Source organism: Malaclemys terrapin, chromosome 9 (assembly GCF_027887155.1).
Source record: "Malaclemys terrapin pileata isolate rMalTer1 chromosome 9, rMalTer1.hap1, whole genome shotgun sequence".
In the NCBI taxonomy this organism is placed as follows: domain Eukaryota; kingdom Metazoa; phylum Chordata; order Testudines; family Emydidae; genus Malaclemys; species Malaclemys terrapin.
The window spans coordinates 11,617,411-11,629,830 of NC_071513.1; the positions used below are offsets into that span (position 1 = coordinate 11,617,411).

The following is a 12,420-nucleotide window of genomic DNA, read 5'->3' on the forward strand; positions in this document are numbered from 1 at the left end:
GGAATTACGGATGCAAGCATAAACTGGCTGAGGGGCTGTGACCATATAGATCATTGTTGCAACCAAGGCCTTATAGTTACACCAAATCTTATACGAAGGTTGTCGAGTGAGGTGTCTATGAAAAGATGATCTGCTGGCTAAGATTATGGTATCTGCATGCATGTAACAATTTTGTAGTTGAAATTATGAATATTGGCTATTTACTTGTATCTCAACGTGTTTGATTCTAAGTAGCATTAATGAAGCATTTGGTCAGTTTCTTGAGAAAGGAATTTGCAGATTAAGTGCCCAATCAAAAAACACTTAACTGACAATGAACCTTGGGAGACTCCAATCCACATGAGAAGTTTTCCTGGGAACGTTCAAGGTAGCATGTGAGCAATCGCGGCTCTCCCTGTAAAGAACTGAGTCATGCATGGACATGTGACTTGCCCATATGACTCCAGACTTCATCTTGCTGCTGTGATTTCCCACAGTAAGAACAAAGGGGTGTCCTTCCACATGGCAGAGACTATAAAAGGCCCTGGAAACCCCTCCATCTTGTCTTCAATCCTGCTTCTTACCTCTGGAGGAACATTGCTACCGACTGAAGCTCTGAATAAAGGACTGAATGACCCACCCAAACTGTGGATGTACTCCGGAGACTTGATTTGAACCTGCAGTTTATTCCATCACTGCTAAAAGCCGGAACCAAGAACTTTGCGATTACTGTATGTAATTGATTCAATTTAACCAATTTTAGCTCTCATCTATATTTCTTTCTTTTTATGAATAAATCTTTAGATTCTAAAGGATTGGCAACAGCGTGATTTGTGGGTAAGATTTGACTTGTATATTGACCTGGGTCTGGGGCTTGGTCCTTTGAGATCAGCAGAACCCTTTTTTCTTTTACTGGGGTACTGGTTTTCATAACCATTCATCCCCATAAGGAGCGGTGCTGGTGGGGATACAAGGGAACTGGAGTATCCGCGGGAATTACTTGTATGATTTCTGGTTAGTGGGGTAAAACCAAAGTCCTCTCTATTTGGCTGGTTTGGTGTGCCTTAGTAATAAAGGACACCCAGCTTTGGGCTGTCACTGCCCTGCTCTAAGCAATTTGTCCTGAATTGATACTCTCAGTTGTGTCCTGCCAGAGGCAGCATCGTTACAGGGGCAATCAAGTTTCAGCTGTTCAAAAATAACCTACAGTGACTCAAGTCAATGCCCAAAAGACACCGAGTCTGAAACCATCATCAAATCAAGAAGATTCTTTGGAAAGCATGGAGGTAAAAAGAGATATGCAGCAGTTTCTCATGACTGTCTAGGGTTAAAGGACTGGATAGCTCTAGGGCAAACCTCCAGTTCATAGGAAGCCAGCAGACCTTTGTGGAGGAGGGGTTAGGTATGTCCTAGATTAGACAGGATGTCTTGTCGCCAAGCAAAAATAAAGGCCACGATAGATTCCCAAATCTGTATTTAAATAAGCAGTCTGTTCCAAAAGTGCTGAGCCACTGTGCCCAATAGGTGTTTATAGTTAAGAACATGCATAAGTGTCTACAGGATCAGGGCCCTATTTAGGTGCCTGGATGTAGACCTAAGAGTTTAAGCATTTGAAATATAAAGTATAAAAAAATAAGGCTTTCATTCTAACAACATCCCTTGTTCTCTTTCCCATTAGCTGGAGAGAGTCTTAAAAAAGAAAACATCCTTGTTTGACAGTCTTTTAGATGGCTTAAAAGATGGCAATAACTGCCTTTTGCGTAAAAGAGAAGACAGATAGTTGAGTTGGGCTGGAGCTACTTCTGTTGCTAAAATCTGGTCCCACTTCATCTCAGGTGGTGTTTGGGATTCAGCTGGAGCTGGTACGGCAGGCAATGTAATCTGGATCCCTCTCTATGGACCGATCTGGTCAGGACATCCCTCAGGATTAGGACAAAGAAGGTCCAGGGTTCAAGGAGATAGTGGGAGAGGCAGTCATGATGGTGAAGCTTGCTCTGTTCTTTCCTATTTCGCCCCCAAAGTCTCCTCCTTTAAGGACTCAAAAATGAGTGGCAGGTGGAATAATCCATCCCCTCATTTTGTTCAACAATCAAACCGAATATCTGACACACCAATTTTGGTTCATTACTTCCACATCTTCTGTTTTGACCAACCATGATTTTAGCATAGTCCTTAAACCATATTAGAAGCCCTTTTGTTTAGACTAATTTAGTCCATCTCTTTCTCAGACCTTTTCCCATCAATGTTTGTTATAGGTTATTACGACATCTTATGAACTTTCACACACTTTTTAAAATTGAGCTCACAAGTAGAGTAAATTTGTAGGCGTAATTATCACCACAGCAATCACTGTTTTTTAGTGGATGATAATCAATTCTTGTATTTTGTATTACCACTTTCGAGACGGAACCAAACCACTGAAAACCTAATACCGCAGCAATGTTTCAGGATGCTGCTTTTTTCCTTCCCATCTACCTCTAATCTCCTTCCCTCCAGCTAGGACAGTTCTGATGGTCAGTCTCATCTGTCAGCTGAAGCTCTGATGCAGTAGTGTATACAAGCATCAAGAAAAAGGCTTTGAATCATAATGTAGAATCACCATTATGCATCCCATACAGCTCTTTCATATTATTTCATGCTTTTTAGTTTTAGACCTTTGTACATGCATTTTTATTCATGTTTAAAAAAATTAAGATGAACCTAGGTGGGTAACACGACTAAAGTTTAACTGGTAAGTTTCCTCACTTCTGCTAGATAACATTGTCTAAAAGCGTTCAATGATGTGTACAAAGGCAATCTAAAGTTGTCTCTTCTAAACAATCAGTTAGGAGCTTTCAGTATTGGGAAGAGCGTTCAGCCAAGACAACAAGCAGTTGTGCTACTAAAACATTTGTTTAGTTGTCAAGATGAAGTTTAACAAAGACAAATACAAAGTGCTCCACCTAGGAAGGAAAAATCAGTTTCACACATACAGAATGGGAAGAGACTGTCTAGGAAGGAGTACGGCAGAAAGGGATCTAGGGGTTATAGTGAACCACAAGCTAAATATGAGTCAACAGTGTGATGCTGTTGCAAAAAAACCAAACATGATTCTGGGATGTATTAACAGGTGTGTTGTGAGCAAGACACGAGAAGTCATTCTTCTGCTCTACTCTGCTCTGGTTAGGCCTCAGCTGGAGTATTGTGTCCAGTTCTGGGCACCGCATTTCAAGAAAGATGTGGAGAAATTGGAAAGGGTCCAGAGAAGAGCAACAAGAATGATTAAAGGTCTTGAGAACATGACCTATGAAGGAAGGCTGAAAGAATTGGGTTTGTTTAGTTTGGAAAAGAGAAGACTGAGAGGGAACATGATAGCAGTTTTCAGGTATCTAAAAGGGTGTCATAAGGAGGAGGGAGAAAACTTGTTCACCTTAGCCTCTAAGGATAGAACAAGAAGCAATGGGCTTAAACTGCAGCAAGGGAGGTTTAGGTTGGACATTAGGAAAAAGTTCTTAACTGTCAGGGTGGTTAAACACTGGAATAAATTGCCTAGGGAGGTTGTGGAATCTCCATCTCTGGAGATATTTAAGAGTAGGTTAGATAAATGTCTATCAGGGATGGTCTAGACAGTATTTGGTCCTGCCATGCGGGCAGGGGACTGGACTCGATGACCTCTCGAGGTCCCTTCCAGTCCTATAATCTATGAATCTATAAACATGAATGACCAACAAGCAGCCAGGACCAGAAAGGCAGGGAAATAAATCTCATTTGTTAAACGTGCCTCAATATCCAGTTTCATCAGATAAATTCTTAACTTAATGGAACTTGATTATCTAGTCCAGAAATCATACAATAAGAACAGATTCCAAACAGGATTCTAGTTTCAGGAGGTGCTCTGTTTAGTGCATAAAAACAGGTCTGGCATTCAGGACTCCTGAATACGATTTCCAGCTCCAAGACCTACTTGCATGATTAAGTAACTTAACTCCATAAAACTCCATCTAAAAGAAAGCTGAAAAACTTGTTTGAATTGCACTTTGAGATCTTTCAGTAAGAGGGGCAAAGTACTACTTTATTATGTTTCTGATTCTTCATCTTCCCTTTATCAAGATCAGCCCAACCTCCCAGTCATACAGTCAAGCACAGGATGGAGTGTGAACACCACTCTTCCATGAATAAAGTAAGAGGAGATTTTAAGAAGCAGTGGAATTCACCCACAGGTAGTAGGACTGCAACACAACTGGGGCCTGATCCAGCTCTACTGAAGTCAAGGGAGGACTTCCCATTGACATTAGTGGGCAATGAATCAGGTTCCCATTACATGGCTGCTATTGGGAATACTTACATACATAAAGTAAACCATACATGTAAATCTTTCCAGTCTGGGCCTAAATACTGATCATGTTCATTGCACTGTGCATTTGGAATTGGCTTACTACATTTTTGGGTAAAATCTTCCCTGAAGATGTGATGTATTTTGGAGCAGGTCAGTCACTAGCTGGAGTGTTGGATCCCTGATAGGATATGAGTTATGGTATAATCTATTATGCAGAAACACTGGGTGATCTGCTCTGAAGTTAATGGAGGTTTTGTCACTGTTTTGATTGACTTCAATGGGGTTAACTGTGTGTGTAAAGTTAAACTCATATAGAAGTTTCTGTTGCAGGACTAGGGCCTAAAATGGGATCTCTCAAAGTTAGCAATTTTCAGAGGGATTACTTCTGAGACAGAGAGAGAGAGGAAAGTAGTTTGTACACAATTCTCTTGGGTACTGTGCACGATCAGAATCACAAACATATTCTAGTTTCAACCGAACCCATTTACATTTAAAAGGCATGTGTACCGCAAACAAACACAATGTTAAAAACAATGTATTTTACCTGCAGAAAATGTAATGGCAAAAGACAAATTCTTTTAAGAGTTGTCCTTGTGCTCATTAGTTAACTATAGTAATGCAATATTGATAATCATTTACTTAATACTGTTATTTTTGTACTCCCTGACTTTGGACCAGATCAACCTCTAAACCAAAGAGAAGGCAGGAGATCTCCACACAGTTCCTTTCAGGAAAAATCCCCCTATATTGTTTGCTCAGGTCATGGGACCCATTCAGAAATCTAACACAACAGAACCCCAAGACCAACTAGGACTTCTGGGCACAATCATAACACAAGTAAATAATAAGGAAGAGCAAGAGACACTTCACAAGCAAATGGAATAGCTTTTGCCAACTGCAAATTCAGCATGCAGAAGGATGCTCAAGTTTATTTCGGGGACTCGTTTTGCATCCGGCCAGTCGAGTATTCAGCTGAGGGTCAAAGGTGACTTAAAGCCAACTTTGTCCACCCCTCCCAGCTGAATTGCAATGTGCGCTTCTCAGCTGCAACCAATTTAGGAGCATCTGTGCTGCAGAGTTCATCTCTTCCCTCTATTTATTTTCCACTTGAAACTGTAATCCACAGTTTCAGATGACAATTTTCCCAGCAGCATACACTCCTCTGTTAGTGACATCACGGTGTAACTTCAGATGAAGAAATAAAAGCAGGTGAACCTCAAAAAACAGATTCTGGTTCATGCAAATATCCCAGGCAAAGTATGAGAGGAGAGTAATACTTCAAAAACAGAATACATGACTAGAAAAGCAGAGTGGCTTAAAATATATTTTTTCCACAAAAAAATTTCCATAAGAAATTCTCTGCCTGCCAGCACTAGCTGCTGAAGCACCAACAAAAGGAAACAAGCTTTCCCAATAGTCTAAAATAAACATTGTATGCAGTGTGGTTGTAGCTGTTTTGGTCCCAGGATATTAGAGAGACAAGGGGGGGGGGTGTCAGGTAATATCTTTTGTTGGTGAAAAAGACAAGCTTTTTCGAACTACACAGTGCTGAAGAAGAGCTCTGTGTATCTCCAGCTTGTCTCAACAATTTTGCTCTCACTCAAGAACTCCAGATGCCATGTGAATGTATGAGAAATCAGGGGACTTTTAAAGCTGCTGTGAAGTAACAGATACAGAGATTAATTCTGATTAATTTAAGAGTAGTTTTAAATAACTCAATTAAAAATAGCCCTTTACAACTTTGTAAGACCCTGTTTTCTCCAACCTTCAAACAGCAGCTGAATTTACTAAGTCCTTCTTTATGTCAGACTTAGGTCAGTGCTCCTTATAGGAGTATTGGTATCATGTCAGCTTCTGTTGAAACAGGTAATGAAACAGTGAGTCGTATTTCTAAAAACTGCTTAGACTAAAAACTGTATCATAACCTATATTATATTATTTATATACTGCAGTGCCCAATATACTTAAAGTTACATCATGACTGAGCAATTCAAGTATATACTCAGGACTTAGGTTATAACCTATTATTTTCACATGTTCATAATTTTTGCAAAAAAAAAAAAAAAAAAAATGTATTGCCACTGAACTTTATCTCAGCTCAGAGGTGATTTTAAGCGGGGAACTTAAGCAAATCCTTTCAGCTCCTCTGATTTATGTGAATGTAAAATAATATCCACTTACTGTTTTCTGGAGCTTTCTTGTTCACATATTAACTAAAAATTGTACTGAAATGCTCCCCTTGGCTACATACACACATTTTAATTTAAGTCTGTATAATGCCATGGGCAATACAAGAAGCTAAAATCCAGGTGTATTTGGACTTATAAATACCTTAATTTACATAAATAAACCAACTGGTAAATCAGTCCGTCTCCCCTATTCCACATTAGGTATAAAAATCAGCTTTAAAAAACGCTGACCGAGTAGGCTTATATACAAGTATTTGTGGTAAGAAGCTGGGACTGGGAGTAGTAAGAAGTTCTGCCTAAAACAAATAGGCAGGAAGACTAATACTTGCTCCAGGACCAATGAGTACGAGCAGCTTTACCAGCAGCTCCATTAGACAGAAGGTCTTGACTACAGCTTCAACCCTGAAGAGCATTTAAGCACCACAGATACTACAGGTTCTGCATCTCTCTCCTCCTGTTCCACTAACAAGCTCTGGAACACCAAGGACACTCTAGTCCTACAGAATGCAAGAGGAACAGAGTCTCCAGGACTCCTGCAGAGTTTAAGGACTCCTGAAGGATCAAGGAAAACAACTAGGTCCCAGAAGAATGCGGAGATGATTAGCTTCCCAGGACTAGAAAAGGTCTTGATTGTGGCAGCACTTTCTGGCCCAGTGGAACTTAGGAGTTTTGCAGTCTTCCAGGCAGCTCTCTCTGCTGCTAAGATTTTATAAATGCTGAGGGCAGCTTGCAATGTTCTTAGTAGTTCAATTATTCTTAATGACCATCTCCAAAACAAACTATACCAACTTCTAAAATACTGCTGCAAGGGACAAGCTCTCAGTGATCACTAATGAATAAAACAGAGTGAAAGATTCTAGATCATGTCATTTTTGCAATAGCACCTTTTAGTAATCCCTCTGAGGACTTGCTCCAGCATGCCTCACCAACCTCACACCCAGCCCCCTCACTCTGCTCCTCCTGCTTTGGCCCCCTCTGTCCAACAACACCTCCCATAACTCTCAACAGCTGGAAGTCACTTCCAACAGTGCTGGTGCTGCCCCCCACATAGCTAGAGCAGAATAAATTGTCCCATGATTCAGGAAGTGAAAAACTCTATACCCTACTTGTCTTGTCCTGGTCAAGATTTGTGTGTTTTGCACTCCTGTTTTTAAACATGCTTGAAAACAGAATATACTTAGCACTATAAAGACTAAATACTACGTACACCTCATCCAACAGTGGTCCTGCCAGTCACACAAATATCTGCATTGCAAAACAATATTTCCTTATAACTCCCGAGGCTAAGTGCTGCACAGATCACACAAGACCCTTATTAACATAGTAAGTTTTCATCCTATTTTCTACCACAGTTGGAAACCTGCTGCAAGCCAGCCATTTGAAAAGTTCAGTCTAGTAAAACAGAATCGGGTAAAATCCTTTCTACCATACATTCTGTTACTATGCATTTAATAATGCAGCAGCATCCATCCATCAAGTGTTGAAAAGCAGCCATCCCACTATAACATACCAAATCACTCATCTCCTGTGCCCTGCCAATCATGCTAAAAAAACCAAACAAACAAAAAAACCCCTCCCTGTAAGATTAAGCAGCAATATCCAAGTACTTTTGAATAAGCCTAAGAGAAATTCCATCAAAGACATGCATGACACTGAAAAACATTGCCTTTCATTCCCACTAGATGATTACATTTTAAAACACAATTTTCTTTTGGTGAAATTACTAAGGGTAAAATCCATGTTCACAGAGGGACAGCTCATGCAAATAAGTCCAGATGTGCAGCCGCTCCTTCCATGTTTCTGGGGTTGTGGACTGTCCAGGAAAAAGAGACCGCAGGGTCACAATGTGGATTAACACGCCATGGCTCCTACAGAACAGGCTACAGCAGTAAGGCCTACTACAGACTCAGAACTACAGTAATGGCCATTAAGAAGTTCAACACCGAAGGAAAATGGTAATTCCTTTCCCCATCTCCAAGGAACCCCCTTTCTTAGACTCATATGAGACTCATGGCTTAGTGTAGGGAGCAGGGAGGATTGGTTCCAGCAATGTATATTATCCACAAAATCTTTTTTTCTGATTATTCCATCTTGTCCAAGCAGGGCCGGCTCTACTGTTTTTGCCGCCCCAAGCAGAGCGCCAAATTGCCGCTGTAGACGGCGGGGGCAGTCCGTGTGCCGTTAGTGGCGGCAACTTCTGTCTTCAGCCGGAAGACAGAAGCCGCCGAATTGCCGCCGCGGGCAGCTGAACACACGGACTGCCGCCCCTTGCAGGGTGCCGCCCCAAGCACCTGCTTGGAATGCTGGTGCCTGGAGCCGGCCCTGTGTCTAAGTACCTCAAGCTGAAAGGAAAGCAGCATCCACTTGAGACAGCCAGAAAAATATCAGCAAATAAATCATTCTACCTCTTCATTGAAAGACTGGTATTTTGTTACAGTGAGTTCTCTCGTGTGACTACTGCAGGGATACTACTCTTCTAAACAAGGTCCTGCCTGCATTACAAGTACCGCTATATCTTTGTAACCAGGTCAGGACATTCTCATCTGATCCCAGTTACAATAAATACTGCTGTATATACCTTGTAGCTTTGCTGCCATCACAACTGTGTTTTTGCATTCACATCCGCCACTCTGACTATCTGTAACAGTGTGTTTTGGAAAAATCTGAGCTGCGTTCCCATAACAGCAGACAGACAGAACAGACAGAGGATGCGGACGCAGACTAGCACCCACAGCACATAAGGCAATGCATATCATGTCCTACCATGCATGGAACTATGAGGAAGGGGAAACTGCCAAACAAGTTCCAAAGCATGCTGCATAATTAGGGGGAGGAAGGGGTCTCATCTAAGAAAAAGGTAAGGAAAAAGGGAAAGGAAAAGAGTGTGCACTGGACTGATTATATAAAGACAATCAAATATCCGCACAGGCCTTTGGCTTCTCACCTACCACAGTTACTAAGCAAGTATTAACCATGCTGCACATTGAAACAAACCATGATGTAGAGCGAACCATGTCACCAACTGATTATAAACTTGTGCCCTGATCCTGTAATCAGACCCACAGGGGTCACATACACAAATCTGATTGTAGGACTGGGGTCCTGCTTAAAAGGTGTGGCCTCCAACTGCCTCTGGAGATTTCCATTACTGGCATCTGAAGAAGTGAGGTTCTTACCCACGAAAGCTTATGCTCCCAGTGCTTCTGTTAGTCTTAAAGGTGCCACAGGACCCTCTGTTGCTTTTTAAGTGGAGCAAGACTGTACTCTGACCCACGGAGATGTTCACTGTGTTTGATAAAGTATAGCTTTTAAGTGTATGGCACCCAGCAATATAAAGAGCTAAAAACTAGACAAACATAGCCAGTTATGTTAATTAACACCTTGAAAGTATATATTTTATAGCTATGAAAGCATATATAACTGCAAACATGCATTTCATAGACCATCTCTTCCTAACCCTCATTATATAAAATTTTATTTCAAGAATATTCTGCAATTTTATCCTCTGGCCATTCAACAATGACATTTTTCTAAACCAGAGTTGCCATGATATTAATGGTGAAAGAGACAGGCATCAACTGTGTAACGCCACAAGGAATAGGGGGAGGACATTTGTACACGTGTCCTTCCATACTGATGAATATCATCAAGGACCTGGAACTAATCACAGAGAAAAGACAAGGGCTCAGAACACACACTCGGACAACTATAAATAAATATACATTATTTAGTAGAGAAAATTCATCTTTAAAAGAGTGAACTTTTAATTCTGGAGTCAGCTCTACATTTTGTTGCAATCACAATTTTTAAATAAATAGCAGCATACAGAAAGATAAACTTCAGACCAAGTGAGTGACAATGGGTAGGGCTTATTTTGGTCTCCAAAGATGCCAGATTTAAAACTAGGATGAGAGAGAAGCCAATGCACATACATGATTTACCTTCCCTGGAAAAGCACTTAACTGCCCAGCAAAAGCAGCAGCTGCTGCTCAAACCAGTCCTTCCCGGAAGAGTTGAGTTCATAATTAAACAACCTGACACTTTTACAGTGCTGTTTATGACTAGAATCACCCTTGATTCCTAAACCCAAACCTGTTTTTCTCTGTATTTCTTAGAAATTTGTTGCAGCCTTTTTGGAGGTTTATTGGGCTACTAATGATTCCTTTCATACATCCTTTCTTCTCTGCAAATGACCTGTGTGCCCAGTCCTATCCACGTCTCCAACACAAAGATGGCATATCCAGACCCACCAACGTTCATTCTGGAGTCAGGATTCATTGTCTCACAGGCCGGATAGTGCATCTTTCCCCACCAGGATGGAGGATTCTGCACTGGGTTTCAATGAGATGATTAAACCCTCACGTGCACACTTCTAAAAATCTCTCTGTCATTCACAATGCCACAGCTGGACACTGCCTCGGATAACCCAGAAAGGAGTGACTCCTCCAGAGCATCCAAGAGCTAAACCCTCCTAGACATCCAGGGCATTTCTCCTGGGAAGGGAAAGCAGAGGAGCCACAATTTAGTAAGGAGGGAATTCTGTTTGTACAGCACCTAGCGCAACAGGCACCTGCTCCATGACTGTAGCACCCAGGAGCCCCAGTTGGATAAACAGATAATAATGAGTAGAGATCAGATTTTACAGCCTAAAATTTTTATAAAGTGAAGCTTGTTAAGTTAAGAGAACAAAGACCTGTTATCCCCCTCAGCCAGTCCAGAAGTGACATATGGTGGGGGAGACGGGGGGGGTCATGTGCCCCCCAATGTCTGCCAGGGTTTATATGCCCTGCCCTGAACCCCGCTGCACCAGAATCTTTAAATCAGAGGTTTTCAAACTGGGAGGCACGGCCCCCTTGGGGGGTGGTGCAGAGGAATACTGGAGGTGGGGGGAAGCAGCGATGGCAGCTGGCTTGGACTTCGGCCCCGCACGGCAAGACTCAGGAGCAGCCCCTCACCTCTTTTTGTAGGGGGGGGGCACGCAACCAAAAACTGTAACGCAAAGGTGGGGGGGCTCAGCTCCAAAAGTTTGAAAACTGCTGCTTTAAATTGTGCCCCGCCCCCACAGTCAAGGGTGACCCGTCGTCGCTGCTGCCAGCCCCCATCGCCTCTGCAGATGCCAGCCCCGGCCCGCTACCCCCGGCCCGGGGAAGGGACCCGGACATCACAGCCCAGCGCGCCGCCTGGGGCAGGCTGGGCAGCCCCCTTCCCCTGGGCGTGCCGGGCAGCCCCCCGAGCAGCCCGCCCGCCGCGGGGCGAACCAAACCCCCAGCCCACCCCGCCCCTCCGCTTGCCACGAGCCCCCCGGGCCAGGGCTCACCGCCCCCCTTCCCCGACAACAGGGGCCTCCCGGCCCGGCACTGCGCCCCCCGGGGGCGGGGCGCTCACCTGCCAGCCCCCCGCCGTCCTCCCCGTAGCCTCGCCGCCGCTGCAGCACGAAGTAGCGGTTGGAGCGCTCCAGCACCCACAGCTTGAGGGCGCTCTTCAGCAGCACCTCCTCGGGCTTCAGCCACATCTCGGCGCATGCCCCGCCCCGCTCCGCTCCCACGTACACAGCCGGCCTGCCAAGCCCCACCGCGCGGGGGGCGCCGCCCGCCGCCGCCAGGCCCGCCGGGAGATGTAGTTCGCTGGCGGCCGGTGGCCGCGGTCCGGGCGCCGCCCTGCACTACCAGCCCCAGCGGCCGGCGCGCCGCCGTGAGGGAGGCGGGTGGGCGGCAGCTGAGCGCCGCTCTGGGCCGGGGCGGGGCGGGGCCTGGGTCGTCCCCCGCGTTTGCCTAGTGGTGGCCGAGTGACCGCGTAGCCCCGCCCACCGGGGGGGCTCGGCTCCGCCCCCGCCGCGCGCGGTGTGTGGCAGGGCGGGGGCGCTCCCCACGGCCGTCTGCAAACGGGCTGGCACCGACCTCGGCCAGTTGGTACCAGGCCCTGGGAGAGGTGTGGGCT

At 44.3% G+C, this 12,420-nt stretch overlaps 1 protein-coding gene across 2 annotated transcripts in view; it reads right to left on the bottom strand.

The window, feature by feature from the left end:
• TBC1D8B (TBC1 domain family member 8B) overlaps positions 1–12,004 on the bottom strand; it is a 62,173-nt gene extending 50,169 nt beyond the window's left edge. For both annotated transcript variants that reach the window (XM_054039293.1, XM_054039292.1), the window contains exon 1: positions 11,869–12,004. In XM_054039293.1, the coding sequence (XP_053895268.1) occupies positions 11,869–11,995 (127 nt within the window). In that variant the 5' untranslated portion in view covers positions 11,996–12,004. The remainder of the gene's footprint in view (positions 1–11,868) is intronic.
• Positions 12,005–12,420: the final 416 nt, after the last annotated feature.